Source organism: Pongo pygmaeus, chromosome 8 (assembly GCF_028885625.2).
Source record: "Pongo pygmaeus isolate AG05252 chromosome 8, NHGRI_mPonPyg2-v2.0_pri, whole genome shotgun sequence".
In the NCBI taxonomy this organism is placed as follows: domain Eukaryota; kingdom Metazoa; phylum Chordata; class Mammalia; order Primates; family Hominidae; genus Pongo; species Pongo pygmaeus.
In genome coordinates this window covers 33,391,009-33,417,106 of record NC_072381.2, presented here as the reverse complement: position 1 = coordinate 33,417,106, position 26,098 = coordinate 33,391,009, and the positions used below count along the sequence as shown (strand labels likewise).

The following is a 26,098-nucleotide window of genomic DNA, read 5'->3' as shown; positions in this document are numbered from 1 at the left end:
TGTGATTGTAATATTTAGCACAAAAATATTACGGACTTTGATTATAGCGTGCTGCATGATGTTATTTTTTTTAACTCAGAAAATTAATCCGAATTCCAAAACAGATCTATCTCCACCTCCAGTTCTGTGAGGTAAAGATTTTACAAACTATACTACCTAATTAGTTCACGATTTGATTTGTTTGGAGATTCCTATTAATATCAAAGCTCATTCAAGGGATTATACAAAATTGATTTGACCTAACTGCTTCTGTAATTTTTTTCAGTCTTAGATCTAAGAAACTGAACATGTTGTTTCTGCCCATGTGCCTGTAGGATTTTGGTTTGCTAACAACCAGTTACTAAATTGAAAAAGGATAACTTTTTAATTATGATCATGTTAAATTCTCACTTTAATAATATTTTGCCTTATTTGTTTTGTTTTGTTTTTTGTTTTTTTCTTTTTTTTTTCTTTTTCTTTTTTTTTTTTTTTGTTTTTTTGAGACTGAGTCTCATTCTGTCACCCAGGCTGGAGTGCAGTGGCGCAATCTTGGCTCACTGCAACCCCTGCCTCCTGGGTTCAAGTGTTTCTCCTACCTCAGCCTCCTAAGTAACTGGGATTACAGGTGCCCACCACCACACCCAGCTAATTTTTGTATTTTTAGTAGAGATGGGGTTTCACCATGTTGACCAGGCTGGTCTCAAAATCCTGATCTCAGGTGATCCACCCACCTCGGCCTCCCAAAGTGCTGGGATTACAGGTGTGAGCCACTGCTCCCGGCCTCATTTGTTTAAAAAAAAAAAAGGTGAGCACTGTTCAACTGATATAAAATATAGTATTTTTTGAATCAAAAATATCAAAATCAGCACCATTAGAGAAAACTGAGGCAAATCGTTGCCTGAATTCCTCCTTTTCATTTTGTTTGTACTACGTATGATCTTAGATATTTGTGTCTTATTCATATTTATTTATGAACCGAGTCATAATCAATGGCTGTAACTATGTGGGTGAAATATGGATTTTTAAAAATATAATACTGAAACCCTGTAATGTAGCTATGTAAATTCAAAATTAGCATTGAGGGTTTTTTTTCCCCTCTACCTTCTCTGGACCTTATCATTATCAAAACCTCTAAAATCAGGAAGTCCAACGTTCTCTGTCTTAAACACGGAATTCCTTTTTGTGGCCTACAAACTTCTGCAGGATCTCTCTCCAGTCTACGTTTCTGACTTCATCTGATGCATTTCTTGATGTGCTGAAACCACACTGGCCTCATTTCCCTTCCTAGAATGTGCCAAGCTTCATTCTGCCTCAGGGCCTTCGCACATGCTGTAGCCTCTTCCTAGACTGTGACTTCTCCGATATTTTTCAAATGTGTCTCCTTGTCATCCTTCAAGTCTAGCTTAAGCCCCACTCCTTTAGAGACAACTTCCTTACCACCTTGTTTATTTATTTCCCTCCCTGTTATTCTCTAACACTGCACTGTTTGTTTTTTTGTTTGTTTGTTTGTTTGTTTTTTGAGACGGAGTCTCTGTCGCCCAGGCTGGAGTGAAGTGGTGTGATCTCTGCTTACTGCAACATCCACTTCCTGGGTTCAGGTGACTCTCCTGCCTCAGCCTCCCAAGTAGCTGGGATTACTGGCACCTACCACCATGCCCAGTTAATTTTTGTATTTTTAGTAGAGACAGGGTTTCACCATGTTGGCCAGACTGGTCTCAAACTCCTGACCTCAAGTGATCCACCCACCTCGGCCTCCCAAAGTGCTGGGATTATAGGCGTGAGCCACTGCACCCAGCCCTGTTTGGTTTTTTAATAGCACTTAGAATAATGTGCAATAATATACACTTGACTCTTGAACAACACAGGTTTGAGCTGTACAGGTCCACTTATACACAGATTTTGTTTCAATAAAAGTTACACAGAGTATTCCTGCCTCTCCTGCTTCCCCTTCCACCTCCTCCACCTCTGCCGCCCCTGCCACTCCTGAGACAGGAAGACCAAACCCTCCTCTTCTTTCTCCTCCTCAGATACTCAATGTGAGGACAATGAGGAATAAAGACCTTTATAATGATCCACTTCTGCTTAATGAATAGTAAATATATTTTCTCTTCCTTATACTTTCTTAATAACATTTTCTTTTCTCTAGTTTACTTTATTGTACAAATTCAATATAGAGTACATACAACACACAAAATGTGTGCTAATTGACTGTTTATGTTATTGGTAAGGTCAATAGTAGGTTATTAGTAGTTCAGTTTTGGGGGAGTTAAAAGTTACACAGAATATTTGACAGCATGGGGGATTGGCACCCCTAACCCCCACATACTTCAGGGATCAACTGTATTTGTTCACCTGCTATTTATCTGTCTCTCAACTAGACTATGAACTCCATGAAGGAGGAAATAAATTATCTACTTGTTCACTAACATATATATAGCACCACGCATCATACCTGGCACATTCTAAGTCCTCAAGAACTGTTTGAATAAACAGCAAAAGAATTATTTATCTTATGTATTTCTGTGATAATCTCCACCAAAACATTTCATTCTACATATTATCTTTCCCAAAACAAAAACCAAAAATCCCTCAAATTGTGTATATCATGAATATGGTCTCAAAAACTCCAAAGAAAATTATCCCATAGGAAAACATGTAATCAGAAGTATGTGTATCTTACAAAGTGCACAGAACATCCTAATCTACAGATAATAAAGTATATGAGGGTATATACACATATGGATGTGCATATCTAGGTATTTTCTTTACCATGGCTGTTCATTAAATATATCTGACCCCAAGTCCACTCAGATTGTCTACTTCACTTGGCAGTAGAACAAAGACAAGAGACGTGGCCCAGAGAGGGGTCTAGCTCAAATGCTATCTAAATTGGCCCAGGCCCCATGGCGGTAGGCGACCTGTCTAGTGAAAGTTCAAGGAGGTCTCACTAAAAACATAGTGAGTTCTACCTCCCGGCTTATCATGGACAGGCTCTGTTTATTGCAGCTGTCCTATAATTAGCCCTTTTCACTCTCAAAGTATCCTGTGTTAGATGATAAATTCATAGTCACCCTAGCTATATCTTTCTAAGAATGTTACCTATTAAATGCCAGGCAGGGATACCAGACCAACGTGTGTGTGTGTGTGTGTGTATGTGCGTGTGTGTGTGTATGTGTGTGGTGTGTGTGGGGAGGGAAGGAGGTTGTGAAGAATGTAGATAATTCCCCACCCCTTTCTTAATCCAGTTCCTTTAAACCCTGTTCTCTCCTTGGCTCGTTAGAAAATTTAGTGGGCAAAGAATTTTTACTGAATATGTTGACACATGTATGCAGTATTTGACACACTACGATCTTTGTCGACTTTTCTGACATTAGCAAGCATAGTCTTGCGTCTGTTTAACGTTCATTTTTTTAAAGTCTTAGATTTTGTCTTTATTTAAAAGCCCAGTTGCAACCACCAAATACCTGACTCAGCTCACAACTAGAGACCGAGCATCAAATTTCCCAGCCCACTTAATTTGAAAGCCTGCCAAGATAGGTGAAAGACCTTATAAATATGTAAAGCAGGAAGTTCAAATTACAGTCAAGTAAATCTCTAGTGATTGATGTTCTTTTCAAAACAATTTTAAAAAACTAATAATGACCAGCACATTTCTAAGACCCTCTTACCAAAGCTTCCCCCCGAATTCAGACTCAATGGTGTACTTTCAGTACTGTATTTATTTCGGATTTTTACCACTTCCTGAAGGCCAGGAGGAGGCACAGTGGGAGGATCCTGAAAAACTCGGTACCACAGCCATTTTGTTTGTAAGGCAGAGTGGTAGAGTTCTGTCAGCCAGTAAAGGTTTTGGAAACAGTTTTTAAGGGGGGCGGGGGAGGGGGTGGGAATATGCCTATTGTTTTCATTTAACCGCTAAATTCATTATTTGATTTTACTTTTTGCACACATCGTAGTTACTGTGAATAAGAAATTATATTTTTTTGCCAAGGAAGTAAAGATCTCGGAGCTAAAGGAGTCATGAATTTTGTTCCAGGATGACTGGCTTCTCTAGGTACCTTCATGAGATCAAATCGAAAAAATATTTTGATGGACATCGTTTTTACATGGCCAGGTTTGCATGCAGAGGATCTATCTAGTGGTTGAAAAGGATCAACAATTTGCTCAAGAAAAACATGATAATGCTGTTTAAAACAAAACAAAAACAAACAAACAAACAAAAACCCACATCCAAGAAGCCAGAGTATTCCTTCAGATGTTAAAAGGGGCATTCCCCCGAGCTCACAGGCAGCCGTGGGTGCTATTGTCTTGCAGTGTCACTTCATAGCGAGCTTAGACTTTTGTCATTTTGGTGGCTGTGCTTTTAAAAGCCCAGTGTAAAATGGCACACACACTGCATTTTTTTCCGAGCTGCAGGAGGCGGGGGCAGCGGGGGATAGTGCAGACTGTAGGGACACTGCCCTCCCAGCCAATCAGCGCTCGCCTGCTTGCCATCGCAAAGTTGTTAACCCCAGAGTCTTCTGGCTGTGCTGCCTCCTCTGCTTTTAATCTTCTGTGGATATTTCTCCGATTTCCCCCAAACGCCCACAGATCCTGGGGGAAGCCACCCCATTCGGCCACCGATCATGGAAGAAAGTATTACTTTTTATTTACTAAACATTTTAAAGATGTTGGAAGATCCATATGCTGCCTGGAGGCTGTTGTTTCTAGGGACACAAGTATCCAGCCTATATTGTTACAATTTTTTTTCAAGAACTGCCGTCTTCTTTGCCTGCACTAATGGTAAGTTTGTAATTTTCACCATTTATGTCAATCTTTGAAACAGCCACCGGCTACAAACGATTTTCATTGTGTTTCTTCTAACAAAACCAATCTTTGTATTTTTCTTTAGCTTTGATCTCTGCACGTTCTACCTAATCTTGCCTGGTTAATTTTTACCAAAAGAAAAAAAATAGTTTTTTTTTCATTGTTGAAGCTAAATGTTTATAATATAAATTATACTTTAATTACTGTGAACTACAGAGGAACTCAGATATTTCAAGATGGACTTGTTTTGTGCCAGTAATGTTGGCAATGCCAAATATGTGCATATCCTCTTTATAAAAATTATGTCTTACCTAATTTGTCCAGGACTCAATTATCAGCAGGCAAACTATGGATATAGTTTTTTTTTAGTGGACCTATTGTGGTTCTCTTGATAGATTACTTGGATACAAACTACAGAAAAGCTGCCCTTGGTATAATGAAGGTGGAGGTTGACATAACCGGGTTTATATTAAGTTATGGCTGTTACTAAATAGTGGATCTTTATTTGCTGATCAGATCTCAACTTGTAGTCTATGATATTATTTCTTTGAAGCTCTTCATTAGATAATCTTTGCAGATCTATCTTGTTTTTCTCCTATAAGGTACATTTGGGAGACATTTTGTAATTTTTGGCATTTTTCTAATTTTTTTTTCTTTTTGCACACGGTGGGAGATCTTTTTTGTTTTGCATTGATCTGTGTTGGTGGCGCTGTAGTGCTCCTCAACAATTTATGTCAGTTTCACTAAAAGAAAAAAGGAAGAAAAAAAAGAGGTGGGGCAAGATTTCATCTATTCTCTTCTCCCTTTATTTTCTTAAAGAAAGTTCATTTTAGTCAGTGGAAATATTCAGTTGTGTTATTTAAATGTTTTCTGTGAGCTGTGAACTATGGTGAGAGCAGACATGTCGTCACAACCAGTCGAGGGAACATCAGGGACAGGCATGCAGTTTGCAGTTGTTTTATCTGATCTGATTTATCATCTCTATATCAGAATTATTCAGTAATAAGCCGTCGATTTATCCTTTAAGTAACATTTTGCGTTTTCCTTATATTACAAAATTATGTGTGTTAGTGTATTTTCAATTTAACCAAACATTTGAGTTTTAGTTCCTTCAACGTTGTAAAAGTTGAATTTCATTTTGAACCTAGGGATTTCTTAAATAACTATTGTAAGTTTCTCCTGAGGTTTTTCTAATAAATAGTCATATAATAATTCCCACATTATTGTTTGTTTCATTTTGAAATGATACTGCAACTGAATTACAGATAGTCATGTTTTAAAAATAATAAATATTCTGGAATAAGATAATTTTTTAAGAATATGTGCACAATTGCTTTTGGCTTTAAAAATTTTGATGTTCACATATCTAAATGCAGGATTATATCTTTTCCATCTTTGTTCTTATTGAGTTATCTGATTAGAGAATGTGGGATTTAGGCCCAAAGCCTCCCAAGAACAAAAATGTGTTACGATCTGACATAGGTTTTACCGGTCTCTGTAAACATTTTAGTTGTTTATGGAGATAGTAAGTGTGCCCTTAGTTCAAAAAGAAAGTGGGATGAATCAGTAATTGAACCCTAAAGCACTTTTTTTTTGCCACATAAAATAAAAACAACTGAAATAGTATACTAGACCACTTTTCCATAAGATTGAAGAGATTATTTTTTGAAAGAGTGAACATTTCAAGAATTATTATTTAGCGTGTTTATCCACTTTGAAATATGTAAATGCTCATTTCACTTTTTAATCATTTAACAGGTTGAAGTAAAAGGATGTGTGAAAATGGCTAAAAATAGTGTGTCTGATTTTTGTGTCTCTATACTCTATCTATATATCCCTATCCTTGAACTTCAAAAATAATTATGTATTAGCCCATATTTTGTTTATACTATGCTATAAAAATGTGAAAATGTTCACTGTAACATTTTAGCTATTCGTAAAATGTAAATGCCCCATCAAGGCTGGTTTTTGACATTATAGATTATTTATAGAATGAAATATTGCAGGTGTAAATATATTATCTAACCTTCTGGTTATGCTGGAGAGTTTAGTTCTCTGAAGTTCATCTACCAAATAAAATATACTTTCCAACACATGTATTGCTAAAATAGTCTGCTATTCAGAACGGCGATAATTTTTATTTTATTTCATCTCTGAAAACTAAACGTGTGTATATAAGGTAACCCCCTTTTAAAAACAAACTGATGCTCTGAAGTCCATATGGAGCTATGCAATGCTCTTTGTTCTCCTACATCATTGACTATTACATCATTGATTATGAAGTAACTATTATAGTTAAATCTTCACTTTTAAAAATCCTTCATATATATTTATATGACCGATAACATTTTATATATGACTCTTACATCACTAAGTATTTAAGGAGGTTGAAATCTATGAGGCAAAAACAGTTCACTATTTTATATTATTCTCCATTTTAAAATCCACCTTGAGCTTCATTTTAGCTCTTGATTCCTTGAACATTAATTTTTTTAATTGATAACATTTTTATAGAAATTTAGTTCATGAGCTTGGTGTGATTGTGATTAGAATTATAACAAATTTTTGGATTAAAAACCTTTATTTATTAAATTTAGTAGATAGAGAACTAACTCAGTCTTTCATGGTAACAGTTGCTAGATCATGGACAATAAAAAATTATTTTTAAAAAATCCCAAAATGTCATTTTAGTCAACAGTTACACACTTATTTCTTTCTTGCACACCATTATATCAGATAATAGCAAGTAGCAAAATTTACTACATTGTCATATCATTTTTCTCATCCTGCCTATCCCTCTGATGGAGGGAGGGGCTAATGAGTAGTGAAATCACCAAAAAACAGGTTGCAGAAAGCAGAAAGAAATAATGCCAAAGACATGGAGAATCTGTAAATCAAATTCGAAACAATAAACCTCAGAAAAATGAACTTGAAATTATGGAGCTCAATCAATAACAAATAAACTGAAAATTATATTAAGACAATGTAATGAACCAATACAATTTCCTAATTTATTAACTTGCATTCATTAGTATTGTTAAAGACTGAGGAAGTTTCAGGTTAGCCAAACTCATTAGATAATAGGTAACGGTAGGGTGAGGTAACAAAGGGAAGAAAGATTTAGAGATGTTAAGGTGACCAAACATAAAATGCTAAAAATATTAGCCAGGGCTAATCTAATCTACCTTGGAATGAACTTTTTTAAAAGAAGAAAATATAAAATAAAATTCTATCCTGTGAAATCACGTACAATATAGACTGAAATTGTCTGTTTCCAATTCTACCCACTTCTCGTGCATATTTACCTCTGTTATTTGCTAGATGTGTTACTATTTTCCATAAGACGATACAGATACACTCCTGTCCCCCTCAGCATGGTTTTGCAAAGGAAAACAAGAGGAAAATGATACACAAAACGTGTGTTTGTGTTATGACTTTGTTTTTGATCTTTCCAAAATGATTATCAAATGGAGAATCTAAAGGGAAAGTAAAGCAGATGTATAATTTTATAAATATTTTTATGAAAAAGATAAAAGCAGATTTTATACTTGATTTGTTCAACATTTGTTTTTATTTTTATTCGGGGGTTTGTTTATTCTAGATCGTCCCCCATCTATTATGTATCATTCTGATAAGATGCTAGGATGCAATATTAAGCAAAAGAGGCAAGGATTCTTGCTGTAATGGAGTCTACACTCCAATGTGGTTCAGAGTTCTAAAGATACTTTAAATCTAAGGTCTTAGATGTGTGAGGTTCCCAAATGAAGGCCAAATAATATTTTCGGAAAAAAATATCTTTTTAATTTAGATCTGTTTAAATAAGATTTGACTTAAGAGTTCTTCCATTGAAGGACCATGATTTGGGCATCAAGTACTCACATATTAGGGTTGGGAGAGGATGTAGCCCTTAAGCTTTAGATATAACCCAAATAGATGCTACAGATGGTTGCCTAATACAAATTCCTATTGCAAAATGAGAAATAAAACTTCGATTTATTGGCTAGAGAAAAGAGATGAAGAGAGGATCACTCTGGTAGCAGGAGTTTTGGGCATGTCCCTGTGAGATCCATTTGATGGAAACATTTTTTAAAACATGGTAGGGCCTCATTTTGCGCATTTTGCTCACAGTGTCATCAAATAAACATCATGGTAAATATAAACTGTGAAGATGAAACAGGGAAATAAAATTAGTATTGAAGTATTATATTAGAACTAAAATTTTTATTTTAGAACTTTTTGTAATAATTTCTAATGGTATATATAACAGAAATTTTAAAAATAAAAACATATTTTAATTTATGAAAATTGTATAATTAGACACTTGGCAATGGTTAATTAGTTAAACATATCAGGTATGGAGCAGGAAAGTAAGACTGATGTTATTTCTATACAGATGAATTGGAGGAAAAGGAACTATTTATTAAGGAATCTCTATGTGGGTTAAGATGATCTCAGGAATAGTTACCAGATTATTGTGTCATACAGCCAATTAATCTATAGTAGCTAGATGTGTTATATTATTTAGTTTGCTTTCATACTGACATAGAACCCTACTGATCATGGCATAAAAAATAAGGACATTTATTTTTTCAACTAAATGAGTAATCAGGTGGCAAGTGAGTTCTAGGTTTGGTTCAACAGTGAGTTTTAGATTTGGTTCAACAGTGTTATTAAGATCCTTTAAACTTTTACATTGCCGTAACGTCAGCAATGTCTTTCCTCATAGTCACAAAGTGGCTGCTGCAGACCCAGGCATCATATCCTAATATTAAAATATCCAAAGTGAGGAGAGTTACTCTTATTCATCTTGTTGTAAAGGAAGAAATCCTTTCTCAGAAGCCCCATAGCACAGTGTTTCTTAGAGCTCATTGGCCAGCTTTGTAGGACGTGCTCATACCTAAACCAGTCACTGACAAGGGGACTGAAATTACCAGGATTGGTTTAACTAGGCAAGATGCTTAGAAGGGTGAACACCTGCTGAATATTTAGAGCTCAATAAGGTTAGCACTTAATTGCTTTGTGTAAACGTGAACTGTTTTGTATAAACGTTCTTGAGTGATTAAAACATTAGTATCTGTTTTCTCAGTGGCCAGATATGTCACTCGTGGGCTAATTTTAAAAATAACAAAAACAACATTTGATTAGAGCTTACTATGTTCCAGCCTCTAGCCTAAATGCTACCCTCTATCTCCTTAAATCCTCACACAAAATTAGGAGATAGGCCAATTATTATACCCATTTTGCAGCCAAGGAAACTGAGGCATAGAAAGGTTTATACCCCTGAGGCTTGGCCCATGTTACACAGAAATGAAAAAGCCAGAGTTTGAACTTGGGAAGTCTGAAATCAGAGGCTGTGTACTTACCTCCTTTTCTTTACTATCACATGAGATATTTGTAAAATTGGTGTTCTCTAACTTTTATTTTATTTAGACCGAGTTTCGCTCTTGTCACCCAGGCTGGAGTGCAATGGCGCAATCTCAGCTCATTGCAACCTCCGCCTCCCGGGTTCAAGCGATTCTCCTGCCTCAGCCTCCCAAGTAGCTGGGATTACAGGCGCCCACCACCACACCCAGCTAATTTTTTTTTGTATTTTTAGTAGAGATGGGATTTTGCCATGTTGGCCAGGCTAGTCTCGAACTCCTGATCTCAGGTGACCCACCTGCCTCAGCTCCCAAAGTGCTGGGATTACAGGCATGGGTCACCACGCCCGGCCTGACTTATATTTTAAATGCGCTCTATGATATTGCTGTTGAATCTTCTGGTTAATTTATTACTTTGTAAATCTAACAATGTTTTCCTAGAATGAGTAATCGGCCTTCTGATTTATCAGTCATATGCAGATGAAATTTGGTATTTTGAATTTGCGTCTGATACATTTGTACTTGTACTTTACCTGCTGTCTTCAGGAACATCTCATGAAATTCTTTCAGACAAATTTTTACAGGGAGAAGAAGATCAAAGCCTAGAGATTCAGTGAGGCCTTATTGAAGGGGGTAAATTCATGATTCATAACATTAGGTCCGGATGGAATATTGGCATCTATTTCGCAATATATAAGGCCAGTTGTATGTACTGAAATGTTTCAGTCTTTATAACTTTGGCATATATGGAAGCTTTCACCTCTGGGACATTTTGCAGGGTTTTGTTGTACTCTAGATCAGTGGATCTCAAACTTTGGTGTGCTCTAGAATCACCTGGAGGGCTTATTGAAACACAGATTGCCAGGCCCCCACCACAAGAGTTACAGGTTCAACTGGCCTGTGGTGGGGCATAAGAATTTTCATTTCTTAGTTCCCAGATGATGAGATGCTGTTGGTCCAGGCAGCAACATTTGAGAACACTGCTCTAGACTATCAGATGCTGTCTGCCATGATAAGTATTTTGGCTTTGAAATATGGATTGCAAACTTTGAAAGGGTGTCATTTAATTTTTGGCAAAAGGAATTAATATATACATATTTCAATATTAAATAGGATGTTCAGGGTAGGCTGATTGAAAAGGTGAGAGTTGAGCAAAGACTTGAAGGAGGAATCTTTTTGTTTTATTTTTTGAGATGGAGTCTCCCTCTGCTGCCCAGGCTGAAGTGCAGTGGCGCGATCTTGGCTCACTACAACCTCTGCCTCCTGGTTTCAAGCAATTCTCCTGCCTCAGCCTCCCCAAGTAGCTGGGACTACTGCGCCACCCCACCCAGCTAATTTTTTTTTTTTTTTTGTATTTTTAGTAGAGATGAGGTTTCACCATATTGGCCAGGCTGGTCTCGAACTCTTGACCTCAGGTGATCCACTTGCCTCGGCCTCCCAAAGTGCTGGGATTACAGGCTTGAGCCACCGCGCCCAGCCATGGAGGATTCTCCTTATGCTTTAGCATTAATATCACATTTAAAATTTATTTGCCAACGAGTCATTAATGTGTGTATTTTTAACTTTTTAAAACAGCACTCATACTTTACAAGTGATTTTTTTAAAGTAGGTAAAAGTAGAGTTTAGTTTTGCTCAATATCAAGGTCCATCTGTGAAAGACCTGAATCTGTGTCACTTTGCTGTTTTTCTCAAGATTTTATTCCACCAACCACCAATGCCCCATATTCACTAGTAGGACATAGTAGCCATGAGACTGAGAAAGGGAGGCTGCCATGCCAATGACCTATATTTAGCTCTGAAACTGAGGCCACTGCTCCAATCCGCTGGAAACTCTCCATCCTCCAAGATAGAGGTCACAATCCCCAGTTGAAAAATACTGCAACATGCCAAAGAATGAAGAGGACCATTTCCAAGAGTTTAATTGCTTTGTGGTTCCATTATTAAGTTATGAGACTTCAGAAATTTTTAGTTCTGAAGGTGTTCATTCATTTGTCAAGAAACAAATTGCCAACCTAAATGAGGGAGGAAAAAATCAGCAAATTCCATGTCCTTTCTATCCTCAGAAGCCATTATAAGCTTCAAGCCATCCTTCCATACCATTGGAGGTCTTCTCAAGAAGCTGGTATGAAGTATCCTGAAGAGGCATAAGTAGTGAGTTTGGGCTAGTGTGGTCTAGTATTAAAAAGAGTCATTCAGCACCTGTTTAATAGTAGACTCAGATCATTTAAAATTGCCTAAAACTCCAGAACTGTGCTGTCCAATACAGTACTCACTAGTAACATGTGGCTATTTGTATTTAAATTTGAATTAATTTAAAATTTAAAGTTCATTTTCCTAGTCACACTATCCACATTTCAAGTGGTCCACAGCTACACCCAGCTAGTAGCTACCATATCGGACAGCACAGATTTATGGCACATTTCCACGACTGCCCAAAGCTCTATTGAACAGCCCCGGTCTAGAATGATTCTGGGTCCTTCAGATCATGAGAGGTTCACACTCTTGCACCACTGGTTCTCAACTCTGCCTGTATGGAGAATCACCCAGAAACTTAAAAACAAAATGTCTATGCCTTACCCTAAGAAGTTCTGATTTAGTTGGACTGGATGGGATCTGGAAATAAGTATTTCCCAAAAGTTGTCCATGGGATCCTAGCAGTCAGGGTTGAGAATTGCTAAGTTATAGAGACAGGCTTACGGCTATTGAAGCAAGCCACTAAACCAAAAACTTGGGGGAGGTTTTTGTAGACTAGCCAGGCTACTTCTCATCTCCATCTTTCAAAACCTACTATCCATCTCCTAGGAGGTGAGGGAAGCCCAGACCTACATAAAGATTAACAACAGTGAAACCAGTTCTGTGGAGTGAAGCAATAAATTGCCTAATGAACACAAACTTTTGCTGGAAGAAAACCAGCCCTGTAACTCCTCTTCAGTTAAGAGTTATGTGATGCCCTTCAGAGTGGGTCTTATATATTGAAAGGCTATTCAGAAGTTAATTCCAGTTTTTAAAATATATATAAAAAGTTTTTAGCTTATATATTCAAAGTAGCAGTTCTCCATTATGTTTTAAAATTCAGTATACAAATCTTATCATATTGATAAATCTTGCAAATTTTAGAAATCATGATCCTTTAAATAATATCTGGTCTTATCTGTAGAATGACTTAATTAAACACTTCCCAACTTTTTACACTGAATTTATAAATTTAGCACATATAATTGCCTCTTTAGTAGTTTGTAAACATTTTCAAGAAGCTAAAATCTTACGGATCTAATAATTTAACTTCCAAACATCGTAACTCTTAAGTTCGCTCTAATGTTTCAATAATACACATAAACTTAGTAAGAATTCTGCTTAAAAGTCTAATAGGCTGACCTCTTACTCCATTAGTCAAGTGTTCTTAAATAGTACAATTACTTACACTAAAAATAAAATTGCAGTACTTTTGACAGCATATTCTAAATCTTTCTGGAGTTAAAATATGCTTACCTGTTAAAAGAACCGTTATGACCTACCTAAACAATTTGGGGTGTTGCCTTCCCAAGTAAATTTTTTGGTCTGCCTTCTTAGCTTCTTCAAATTTTTTGACAAACAGTGGTTTTGGCTGGAACACAACTAGATCCTTGTTTGAGACACTGATGGGGTGTACTGAGCCTTATTTTTATTTACTGTATTTTTTTATTTAAAAAAAAAGGTATTCTGAAGGCCTACTTGTCTTAGATATTGAGTCCTATCATTACCTATTTTCAAGTCATGTTAGAATCTATGGCTACATCAATTGAAAAATACCTGGATTTTGCACTTCCTAAACTTTTAGAATATGTAGCTGTCTTTTATATCTAAATCTAAATACCTTTGAATTTGGCAGAATGTCCTATTCTTTCACATTGTCTCATAGCACAATCAACTCTTCCAGACATTTCTGATCCTTGACTGACTGAATTTCTGTCATGGCTTTGTCTGGCTATGAGGTCACAATTTCCAATGTTATTCTATTGACAAGGTTTTTTAGCTTCCAGAATAGCTGACCAGAAGCCTCTCCATCCACATTTCTATTGCAGACATTAGGAGAACACTTGAAGTACATGGCTTTGTCTGATCTGTTCGGAGTTCCTAACTTTGCCCTTTACTAACAATTGTCCAGGCCCTCAGTTTCTTCTTCTATCAAACAAGGTAATATCACTTAATCTCACATGGCTGTTGAGAGAACACAGTGAGTTAGTGCATCTGAAGTGCCTTGAATAGCGCCAGACTTGCCATAAGTAATCAAGATGTGCTCTAAGTTCTGTATTTCTTAGATAAACCTGATTTCAGAGATCAAAATAGGCCTTACACAGTGCGATGCAATTTAAAAGATCACCCTATTCAGGTATATGGATTTTGCAGTATTAAAGATGCTGCCTCGAATAGATCATTATCTTCTCCAAGTACTCTATTAAGTCAATGAGTCAGAGTATAAGGTTTATTATCTGCTTTTCTTTCATTAAATAAATCTTTATTGAATTTCTACTACATTTAAAAACCAAACCGATACAAAAAACAAACAAACAAACAAACAAACAAACAAAAACACTGCCCTGAGCCATAAAGGAGAAGGTAGTTTTGACTGAAACCTTGAAGGATGGGTAGACTTTCAGCAGATAAAGTTTGAGAGAAGATCTTCCAGGTAGAGAAAGCAGTGTGGGCACAGGCAAAGATGGAAGAACACACGTGGCTTTGGGAAACACAGCCAGAAGTCAGTGCGGATAGAGAGTAGGCTATGATGTGCAGAGGTTAGCCACTGGGAGAGATAGGTCCATGAGAGTAGCTTGGTCTAACACAGGGAGGGTTTGGAATCCCAAGCTGGGGAACCAGGCATTGCCCACAGAACACCAGTTCAAATGCTTCCGTCAATTGCCAGAAAATGATGAAGGGATAAATAAAGAGGGAACTACTTCTTTCTTTTATTTGTCTGTTAACCAGACAATTGGCATTGTGGAGGGAAACTCCAACAGTCTGGGTCTTTTGCCAGGTAAGTTTTGATGGCGGAGTAAAGAGAAGTAGAAAAGGTTGGAAGTTTGGGACAATTTTCAGTAAGTGTGGACACTGGACAGCAGGGGGCAGCATAAGGGCACCAAAAAGTTGAAAGATGCAGAAGACATTCGCTTATGTAACATTTCCTGACAATTATGAGTTTACATTTATAAGGCTACTTATATTAGTAACTTAGCATTCTTCTCCCAAAAATGAACAGAAATTGACAGAGAAAAGAAGAAAGAAAAATAACAATTGTACTGTGTTAGGCTGGCTAACAGCAGAATGGCACTGCTGTTTATTTGAGAAGATAGAAACAGGCAGCTGTCTGCTTATTATTTCCTTTCAAATAAATACAAACTCAGAATTCAATACAAATGTGTACATTTCAATTGGAAAAGACACCTTTATATGACTTTACGATTTTGCATTTTTTTAAATACATATGTTCAGCTATACTGTATTCACAAGTTTCCCTAGTGAAAAAGTGGGGAAACTTGAAAAAATATATCATTTAAAAATGAATTGAAAGTTTAATATACATGTTATTTTATATGCCAAATATATGGAATTTTAAATTTTGAGTTTTTATGATTATGAAATTTTCTGGATTTTTCAATAAAAATTTTTTCTTTATGCCTAAAATTCAAAACTATCTACATTACATTTAATCAGATTTTTCTAGTGAAATTCATCTCTTACTAACCTTTTTAAAAGTTTCTTCAGCTATTGTTTTAAAAACGTTTGGGGCCGGGCACGGTGGCTCATGCCAGTCTTTACATTAATAAGAATAGCGAAAGGCTGGGTGCAGTGGCTCATGCCAGTAATCCCAGCACTTTAGGAAGCCGAGGCAGGCAGACCACTTGAGGTCAGGAGTTTGAGACCAGCCTGGCCAACATGGCAAAACCTCTACTAAAAATACAAAAATTAGCCAGGTGTGGTGGCTGGCGCCTGTAATCCCAGCTATTCGGGAGGCTGAGGCAGGAGAATCACTTGAACCCAGCAGCCAGTGGTTGCAGTGAGCCAAGATCGTGCCACTGCACTCAAGCCTGGACAACAGAGCAAGACTCTTTCTCAAATAATTAAAAATACATACATACATACATACATACATACATACATACATACATACATACATAGTTTGGATGGTTAGTGATATTAAGAGTGGAAAACTGGAAATTTCCACGTGGATTTTTTTTAGCTCTGGAATTTGCCAGGGCAAAGACTACATTATACTCACCTGCAATCTCTCTATCCAACTTGTGAGGAAGGTGGTAGCACACTGCTTCATACCCTCACACTTAAGGAGAAACCTCTCTGTCTGTGTTCCTTCATGATTCTTTCAATGCCTGTCACACGTTTTGAAGGTTGTGATCACTGTGCGGGTTGCACTCTGTGTGCTGCTTTTGTTCTGTCATTTTGCTTTTTTATATATACCTCTTTACATGTATTGATATAATACCTCATATTTATCACTTTAAATGGCCAAAAAAGTTGATGGCAGACTACTCTTATGATTATTGAATACTGATTTCCAATTTTAATAAGGAAAATCTGAAACAATGAATAAATTTGGGGCTTAAGCTGGTTAGCATTAAAGTTTATTCTTCAATATCATAATTGAAAATAAGTTACTCTGTAAAGTAACTTCATGAAAAATTACCTATATTTTTTATTTTAATCATTTGTAAATCTGGGCATGTAAAGATATCAAATTATTTAAAATGTTACCTTTCAAACCAGAGTTTACAAGCAGGGTGTGCCTGCTTGTGTTTATAGGAAGTAAGTTCACTAATGGCAAGAGCAACATTTTCTTTTATATTTCCCCTGGCTTATAGTACAATGCTTTTGCACAGAGGTGGGACCCAATAAACAAAACAAGATTAGGAAAACATATTAAAGCATCATATGAAACATAAACATGTTTTGTAATGTAGATTTAAAAGTACTTGTTGTTGTTGTTGTTTTTAGCCTGAGTTTCGCTTTTGTTGCCCAGGCTGGAGTGCCGTGGCATGGTCTTGGCTCACTGCAACCTCCTCTTCCCGGGTTCAAGCGATTCTCCTGCCTCAACCTCCCAAGTAGCTGGGATTACAGGCACGCGCCACCATGCCATGTTAATTCTGTATTTTTAGTAGAGACAGGGTTTCACCATGTTGGCCAGGCTGGTCTCGAACTCCTGACCTCAGGTGTTCCACCCATCTCGGCCCCCCAGAGTGCTGGGATTACAGGTGTGAGCCATTGCACCCGTCCATTTTTTTTTTTTTCTTGTGAGACAGAGTCTCCCTCTGTTGCCCAGGTTGGAGTGCAGTGGCGTGATCTCGGCTCAGTGCAACCTCTACCTCCCAGGTTCAAGTGATTCTCCTGCCTCGGCCCCCCAAATAGCAGAGATTACAGGTGCACCACTATGCCCAGCCAATTTTTTTTCTTTTTTTTTAATTTTAGTACAGACAGGGGTTTCACCATGTTGGCCAGGCTGGTCTGGAACTCCTGACCTCAAATGATTCACCTGCCTCAGCCTCCCAAAGTGCTAGGATTACATGCATGAAACCATGTCCCCAGCCTAAATGTACTCTTCATACTTCCATCGTATGTTTCAAATTGTGAAACTGGTTAGAGTGCGACTGTTATTGTTCTTGTTGTTGTTGCTGGTATTTTTCTCAGTGCCTAAATAAGACTGTGCTAATTATTTTCTTACATAGAAAATCATGCTGCTATAAAGACACATGCACACGTATGTTTATTGCCGCATTATTCACAATAGCAAAGACTTGGAACCAACCCAAATGTCCAACAATGATAGACTGGATTAAGAAAATGTGGCACATATACACCACGGAATACTATGCAGCCATCAAAAATGATGAGTTCACGTCCTTTGTAGGGACATGGATGAAATTGGAAATCATCATTCTCAGTAAACTATCGCAAGAACAAAAAACCAAACACTGCATATTCTCACTCATAGGTGGGAATTGAACAATGAGAACACATGGACACAGGAAGGGGAACATCACACTTGGGGGACTGTTGTGGGGTGGGGGGAGGGGGGAGGGATAGCATTGAGAGATATACCTAATGCTAGATGACGAGTTGGTGGGTGCAGCGCACTAGCATGGCACATGTATACATATGTAACTTACCTGCACATTGCGCACATGTACCATAAAACCTAAAGTATAATAATAATAATAATAATAATAATAAAAGAATTGCTTGAAAAAAAAAAGAAATTCTCACTTTCTAGTGAAACTATCAGACTAATTGCAGATCTTTTATTACTAGATGGTTATTTTGATCTGCTTTAGCCTTTATGCTAAAGTTTGCATCTTTTCCTATTAATTCTGAATCCTTGTTATCTAGTTTTAGTGACGTATTTATAAACCACACTGATTCCTCAAATCACATTTGACCACACTTAAGGCAGAGCTACTTCTACTAACCATCCTATAAGAACATTTTGTTTAAGCGTCAAGTGTCACCAATTACTAATAGGCCATAACCTCTCTGACTCAGGGATTGAAATTACGTTCCTTAGGGCATGTCTTCCAGAACTTTTTCTCTTATACTTCTCTTAGTGCTTTCTTTACTATGTAAACCAGGGGTATCCAATCTTTTGGCTTCCCTGGGCCATATTGGAAGAAGCAGAATTGTCTTGGGCCAAAAAATATACAAACGATAGCTGATGAGCTAAAAAAAAAAATTCGTGAAAAAATTCTCATAACATTTTAAGAAAGTTTATGAATTTGTTCTGGGCTGCATTCAAAGCTGTCCTGGGCTACGTGTGTCCCACAGGCCACAGGTTGGAAGGTTGCAGGTTGGACGCACTTGATAAATATATAGTTAGAAAATACCAAAGGCATAGTTTCTTTAGAAATCACGTCTCAAAGTAAATTATCTTTTCTTAGCTTTTTACATTTAAAAAATTTTATGTATTCTCTATTTTCTATAAACTACAAAAATAAAAATAAAAACAATAATAAAATTTGAGAGTTGAAAGAGTTGGGAGGGGTCAAGTCTCACTCCTTCTTTTCAAAGTTGAGGAGATGGAAGCCCAGGGAGATTAACATCAAGACCATTCAACTAGGTGGTGGCAGAGCCAGGATTGAAACTTACATTCTTTAAAATAAAAGCTTGCAAATAACTTTGTAATACAGTTAAGGTAACCTAGCATGGACTAATTTTTAATTCATTGATGACTCTAATTATAAAAATGTCACATGGCTTAAAAAAATTTTTGCTTTTTAAAAATACCCTAAGTAACCAACATGATGGGGCCGGGCGCGATAGCTCATGCCTGTAAGCCCAGCACTTTGGGAGGCTGAGGCGGGCGGATCACCTGAGGACAAGAGTTCGAGACCGGCCTGGCCAACATGGCAAAACCCCATCTCTACTAAAAATACAAAAATTAGCCGGGTGTGGTGGTGGGCACCTGTAATCCTAGCTACTTGGGAGGCTAAGGCAGGAGAATCACTTGTAACCGGGAAACAGAGGTTGCAGTGAGCCGAGATCACGCCATTGCACTCTAGCCTGGGTGACAAGAGTGAAACTTTATCTAAAAAAAAAAAAAAAGGCCAACATGATGGACACAATACTATTATAAAATTAGACTTTTTCTCTGTACATAAAATTGTTTTGTTTCTTATTCCCACTGAGAATTAAGAAAAGAGAATATTTTAAGAAAGACCATTATACAGAGGATAGTTCAAAATTCATGCTGAAGAGCTATTGCTTTTCAAGTAGATTGTGCAAGTTTAGCTATTTGGAAAAGCACAGTTATTGGAAAAACTCAAGAAAACAAAGGCAAAAAGAGTTCTGTTAAGACAGAAGAAAGGAAACTATATATTGGAAATACACACAATAGTGTCCCCTACAAGCCTGGTGTAAAGAAACATATATATACGTGTGTGCACACTAGTATTTTTGTGAATTGAAATAGAAAGGATAGAGTTTGAGAATTTATTTAAGAAGGAACACTTTTTTAAAAATTCAGAATAGCATTTCTTTCTTTTAAAGGTCTAGGTTTTTAGTATTTTTGTTCAAGGGAAAGAATGACTGACAGCTAGTGTAAACCCAGCTTAGCATTTATGTTAAAATGAAGGTAATTAGAACCTGGCTCAGGATACTCACGGGCAACTGACTTTCCACCCTACACTGAAAATTATTCCTTACTCTTTCTTCAAGAAAAAATGGGCTGGGCATGGTAGCTCAAGCTTGTGGTCCCAGTAGTTTGGGAGGCCGAGGCAGGCAGATCCCTTGAGCACAGGAGTTCGAGACCAGCCTGGGCAACACGGTGAAAATACAAAATTTTCTCTGCAAAAAAATGCAAAAATTAGCCAGGTGTGGTGGCACATGCCTGTAGTCCCAGGTGCTCAGGAGGCTGAGGTGGGATGATTGCCTGAGCCTGGGAGGTCAAGGTTGCAGTGAGCTGAGATTGTGCCACTGCACTCTCGCCCAGGTGACAGAGTGAAACCCTGTCTCTCAGGCAATAAAGAGTTGTCTGGAACAGCCCTCTTCCTGTTGCAGATACTTTTACTAATATAGATTTGCTTTATGGATGTAAATTTATTTTACAAAAGTATAGCAGAAATACAGGTTCAGTAGCTGGCTACTTGCAGAGTTTGCTTAACAAGGAGGTGTGGTATAAAGAAGGTGACTTTTTGTTCCAAAGCTAGTTTAGGAGAAGAAGTACAGGCTTCCTGCGTTAAGGGTACTGCTTCACTTCTGGAGCAGAAAGCAGGCACTTTTAAAAGGGGGCCTAACATGAATGGCACACGGGAGGAAGCAAGCAGGTGGGGTACCCACGTGCTAGTTTGGTGCCTTATCTACCAGCCAGTTGAGTTGGCATCTTCGTGGGCCAAAAACTTTCCAGGTAGGAGAGAGTTTTGTAGCAGGCATACTGTATTAGTTTGTTCTTGCATTGCCATAAATACCTGAGACTGCGTAATTTATAACGAAAAGAGATTTAATTGGCTCATGCTTCGGCACGCTTTATGGGAGGCATGATGCTGGCATCTGCTCAGCTTCTGGGGAGGCCTTAGGAAACATAATCATGGTGGAAGGTAAAGGGGGAACGAGAACTCTTATTGCCAGAGCAGGAGCAAGAGAGAGACAGCGAGCGGGGAGGTGCTACTATGCTTTTAAACAACCAGATCTCATGAAAACTCACTCACTATCATGAGAACAACACCAAGAGGATGGTGCTAAATCATTCATGAGAAATCCACCCCCTGATCCAAGCAGCTCCCACTGGACCCCACCTCCAACATTAGGGATTACAGTTCAACATGAGATTTTGGCAGGCACACATATCTAAACTATATCACATGCTTTTGTTACCAGAAAGGGGTCCCCATCTAGGCCCCAAGAGACATAATAGTCAATTTATAGCCCCAAATGTCAGAGGTGTTTGAACCAGAGCAACTCCATCTTGAATAGGGGCTAGGTAAAATGAGGCTAGGTAAAACGAGATCTTTTGGATCTCGTGCAAGAAAAAATTCAGGGCAAGATCATAAAGTGAAAGTGAGTTTAGAAAGTAAAGGAAAAAAAGAATGGCTACTCCACACACAGAGCAACCCCAAGGGCTGCTGATTGCCCATTTTTATGGTTATTTCTTAAGTATCTGCTAAACAAGGGGTGGATCATTAATACCTCCTTTTTTTAGACCATATAGGGTAACTTCCTGACGTTGCCATGGCATTTATAAACTGTCCTGATGCTGGTGGGAGTGTAGCAGAGGTCACTCTCATCACTATCTTGGTTTTGATGGGTTTTAGCCAACTTCTTTACTGCAGCCTGTTTTATTGGTAAGGTCTTTATGACCTGTATCTTGTGCTGAACTCCTATCTCATCCTGTGACTTAGAATGCCTTAACTGTCTGGGAATGCAGCCCAGTAGGTCTCAGCCTCATTTTACCTAGCCCCTATTCAAGATGGAGTTGCTCTGGTTCAAACACCTCTGACATTTGGGGCTATAAATTGACTATTATGTCTCAAAGCAGTCTCCCGATGGGTGAGAGTTCCATTCTGAAGCTTGGAAGCACATAGATGAACTTGCCCTGTAGGGGATGTCTGGTGATGGGGCGTAGGTAAAAGGTTATAATTGCATTTCTAAATGACTAAGTAGGAAGTGGGAAACAGGGAAAATGCAGAAAAGAGAAAAGAAGAGAAAACAGTAAACTATAATCGTAACTTACTCTATTTTTCTTAGAAAAATGGGGGTATTCTGTAACAAAGGATGGCTTTTCAGCACTACTACTATACCTGCAACTTCTCAGAATAACCAGCTCAAATATGCCAAAGAAATAAATTTTGGGGGTGGCATATTCTGGTCTCCCACTGTCATATTTTGGGGTGGTATGTCCTGATCCCCAACACAATGCCTGCACATAGGCATTAATTATTATCTCTGCGTTACAGAGGAGGAAGCTGACGCTCACAGAAGTTATAAATTTCATTCATGTTTACAGAGCTAGAAAAAAGCAGAGCTGCGATTCAAACCCACATCATGTTTGACTCCAGAGCCAGACCTTTTAACCACTACACAACACTATATCTCTTAGCAATTTGTTTTCCTAAAGCTGTTGACCTAAAGGAAGAAGCTCAGGCACAAATACAATCTTAAGAGTTTACTTAAGCCAAAGTGAGGATGGCTGCCCAGAGCACACTTTTAAGTTGCCTTGGAGAGTGCTCCCTTGGCCTTTGTTACAAGCATGTTTTTAAAGGCAAAAGGGAACAAAGAACAGGCTGTTTGACAGGAATTCTCATTGGGTTAGAGAGACCACATTGATTACTGATTGGCTATACTTTTTTTTTTTGGAGACAGAGTCTCACTCTGTTGCCCAGGCTGGAATGCAGTGGCACGATCTCGGCTCACTGCAACCTCCGCCTCCTGGGTTCAAGCGATTCTCCTGCCTCAACCTCCCAAGTAGCTGGGACTACCGGCACAGGCCACTGCGCCTGGCTGTTTCGTATTTTTAGTAGAGACGGGGTTTCACCATGTTAGCCAAGCTGGTCTCAAACTTCCGGCCTCAGGTGATCCACCCACCTTGGCCTCCCAAAGTGCAGGGATTACAGGCATGAACCACCTGACACATGTGCGATCAAATCCTTTCTATAGAGTCCTACTGCTGGTAAATTGTAAATACTAGATTCGGATCCCGATCAGCAAATATGGAAACCCGTGTTCCTTCTGGTACATCCTGCTGTGTCTCACTACACTATGTGGCTGCCTTGAATGCAAACTGTTACTAATCACTGGACTGTTTTCACACACAGCACTCACCCTGAAGCAAACAGTAGCAACCTGTGCAAAGAGGCCTTGACCCCCTGGGGAGTTAGCTTGACCAGATTTGGAGATTGGGCAGCCACTGTACAACTACCAGATGAAATCACTTGGCAATGAGAGGAAAAGAGGCAACAGGACTCCTTGTAGACATATACATGATACAAAACTACTAAATATACATAGAAATGATACAGAACTACTAATGATACAACATATGAATGATACAAAACTACTAAATATACCTGGGAATGATACAAAATTACTAATTGATACAAACATAAATGATACAAAACTACTAATGATACAAACATATGAATGATACAAAAACTACTAATGATACAAACGTGAATGATACAAAACTACTAGTGATACAAACGTGAATGATACAAAACTACTAATGATACAAACATACGAATGATACAAAACTACTAAATATACCTACAAATGATACAAAATTACTAATGATACAAACATAAATGATACAAAACTACTAATGATACAAACATATGAATGATACAAAACTACTAAATGGAAACAAAACAAAAAGATCTCAGAAGGTGAATGTCCTCTTTTAAATAAATTAATTTTATATAGTATCTTTCAAGTATTTGGCTTCATATGAGAATTTCTTTTCTCTTTCCTTAGGTAAGAGTTTTGAAGCCTTTAAACACAATATTATGTTGTATACTGTACATATGAAAAATAAATCTCAGAAGAGTAAAATGATCTATTCAAAAAATAGGGTAAAACTATCATTCAAAAAATAGCTTATGTTTATTAAGCATGACTTTTGTGTCAAGCCCATACTATGCTGTTTTCTTTGAATGCTTGCAACAACCTAGGTAATAGATTCTGTTACGATTCCTATTTTATGGATGGGGAAACTACAGCTTTCAATAGCTTAAATTAGTGTCAAAATCTTTTAATTAAAATTCAGTGTATTCATTTTGCTAGAGAAATTTTTGGAAAGAAATGTAGCTAAACATTTCTTGTTAATTTGTTATTAAACCATATATACTATCAAAGTGTAGCAATCTGCTCAATTCTAGTACCTGCCAGAATTTCATCCAATTTTATATTTAAATGTCTTATATTACACAATTTTTAGCAGGATGAAACATTTTAAGACAGTAATAAAGATAATATTTTAAATTTATAAGATCTTTATGCGTTTTCAAAGTTTATTTGGCAGACTTAAGTAACTAGATGGATAACTTGATTGGAAAAACTTCTATTTCCTTGAATTGCCTAGAATGAAATTTCCTAAAGTGTGCTCTTATAGAACTAAAGGTAATAATTAACGGTGTACAGAAAGGGGTTCTGTGGTCAGAGAACTTTGGAAAATACTGTGCTAAGCATCAGTAAATGGGTTTCTTTTCTGCAGGACTTCCCTGAGCCTATACATGGTGAGCCTCTACGTATCTTAAAGAGGAAGATTTAATAAGCAGTATTTCCCTAACTTATTAGTTTTATACAGAATTCTTTACATAACTCTCATTTCAGAACATCAGTATTTTATGGAGCCTAGTTTTTGAAAATGCTGAACTAATATCTGGGAAGAAATACTGATATTTAAATCCTAGGTGCTTGTCATCTACTCAGACAGATGATGAAGCAGCTAACCTTCGTTTGTGTAGACTTGGCACTATCATTATTCAAAGAACAGCAGGCACCTATTCTGTGCCTTAAACCATGAAAATTTAAACCCATTTTCTTCCCTTTTTTTTTTTTTTTTTTTTACTCTGTTCCCCAGGCTGGAGTGCAGCGATGCGATCACAGTCCACCACAGCCTCAACCTCCTAGCCTCAAGTGATCCTCCCACCTCAGCATCCCAAGTAGCTAGGACTACAGGTGTGCACCACCACACCCTGGCTAATTTTTGTATCTTTTGTAGAGATGGGGTCTCATTATGTTGCCCAGGCTGGTCTCAAACTCCTGGGTGCAAGTGATCCTCCTGCTTCAGCCTCGAAAAGTGCTGGGTTTACAGGTGTGAGACACCACACCCGTCCTAAACCCATTTTTTATTTTTATTTTAAAAGTACTATTCAGATTATACGTGTTCTTTATAACAATGAAAAGTCAGTGCATTCTATACTTTAAGAGGGTAATTCTTAAGTAAATTATTTTACAGATGCTGGATAAGTATCCCTCTCAAATAATAGTCTTAGAAGAGTATTTAATGAGATGGGAGCATTCTCAAATTATACTGAGAAGTAGCCTGGGCGTGATGGCTCATGCCTGTAATCCCAGCACTTTGGGAGGCTAAGGCGGGTGGATCACTTGAGGTCAGGAGTTCGAGACCAGCCTGGCCAACATGGTGAAACCTCGTCTCCACTAAAAATACAAAAATTAGCTGGGTATGGTGGCGTGCATCTGTAATCCCAGCTACTTGGGAGGCTGAAGCAGGAGAATCTCATGAACCCGGGAGGTGGAGGTTGCAGTGAGTGGAGATCATGCCATTGCACTCCAGCCTAGCAACAGAGTGAGACTCTGTCTAAAAAAAAAAAAAAAAAAATTATTGAGAAGGCCACAAAACAGAATAAACTGTATTATCTCAATATTGTAAAACCAGCCAATGAAAAGCAAAAACAAAAACTAACAAATGGGGCCAGGCATGGTGAATCACACCTATGATCCCAAGCACTTGAGAAGGCTGAGGC

General features: G+C 37.7%; 1 protein-coding gene across 2 annotated transcripts in view; it reads left to right on the top strand.

The window, feature by feature from the left end:
* The first annotated feature begins 4,450 nt into the window (after window positions 1-4,450).
* Window positions 4,451-26,098, top strand: part of EPC1 (enhancer of polycomb homolog 1) — a 112,180-nt gene continuing 90,532 nt past the window's right edge. Inside the window, exon 1 of one of the 2 annotated variants that reach the window (XM_054436374.2) lies at window positions 4,451-4,758. In XM_054436374.2, coding sequence (XP_054292349.1) covers window positions 4,756-4,758 — 3 coding nt within the window. In that variant the 5' untranslated portion in view covers window positions 4,451-4,755. The remainder of the gene's footprint in view (window positions 4,759-26,098) is intronic. The other variant, XM_054436375.2, reaches the window with a different exon arrangement.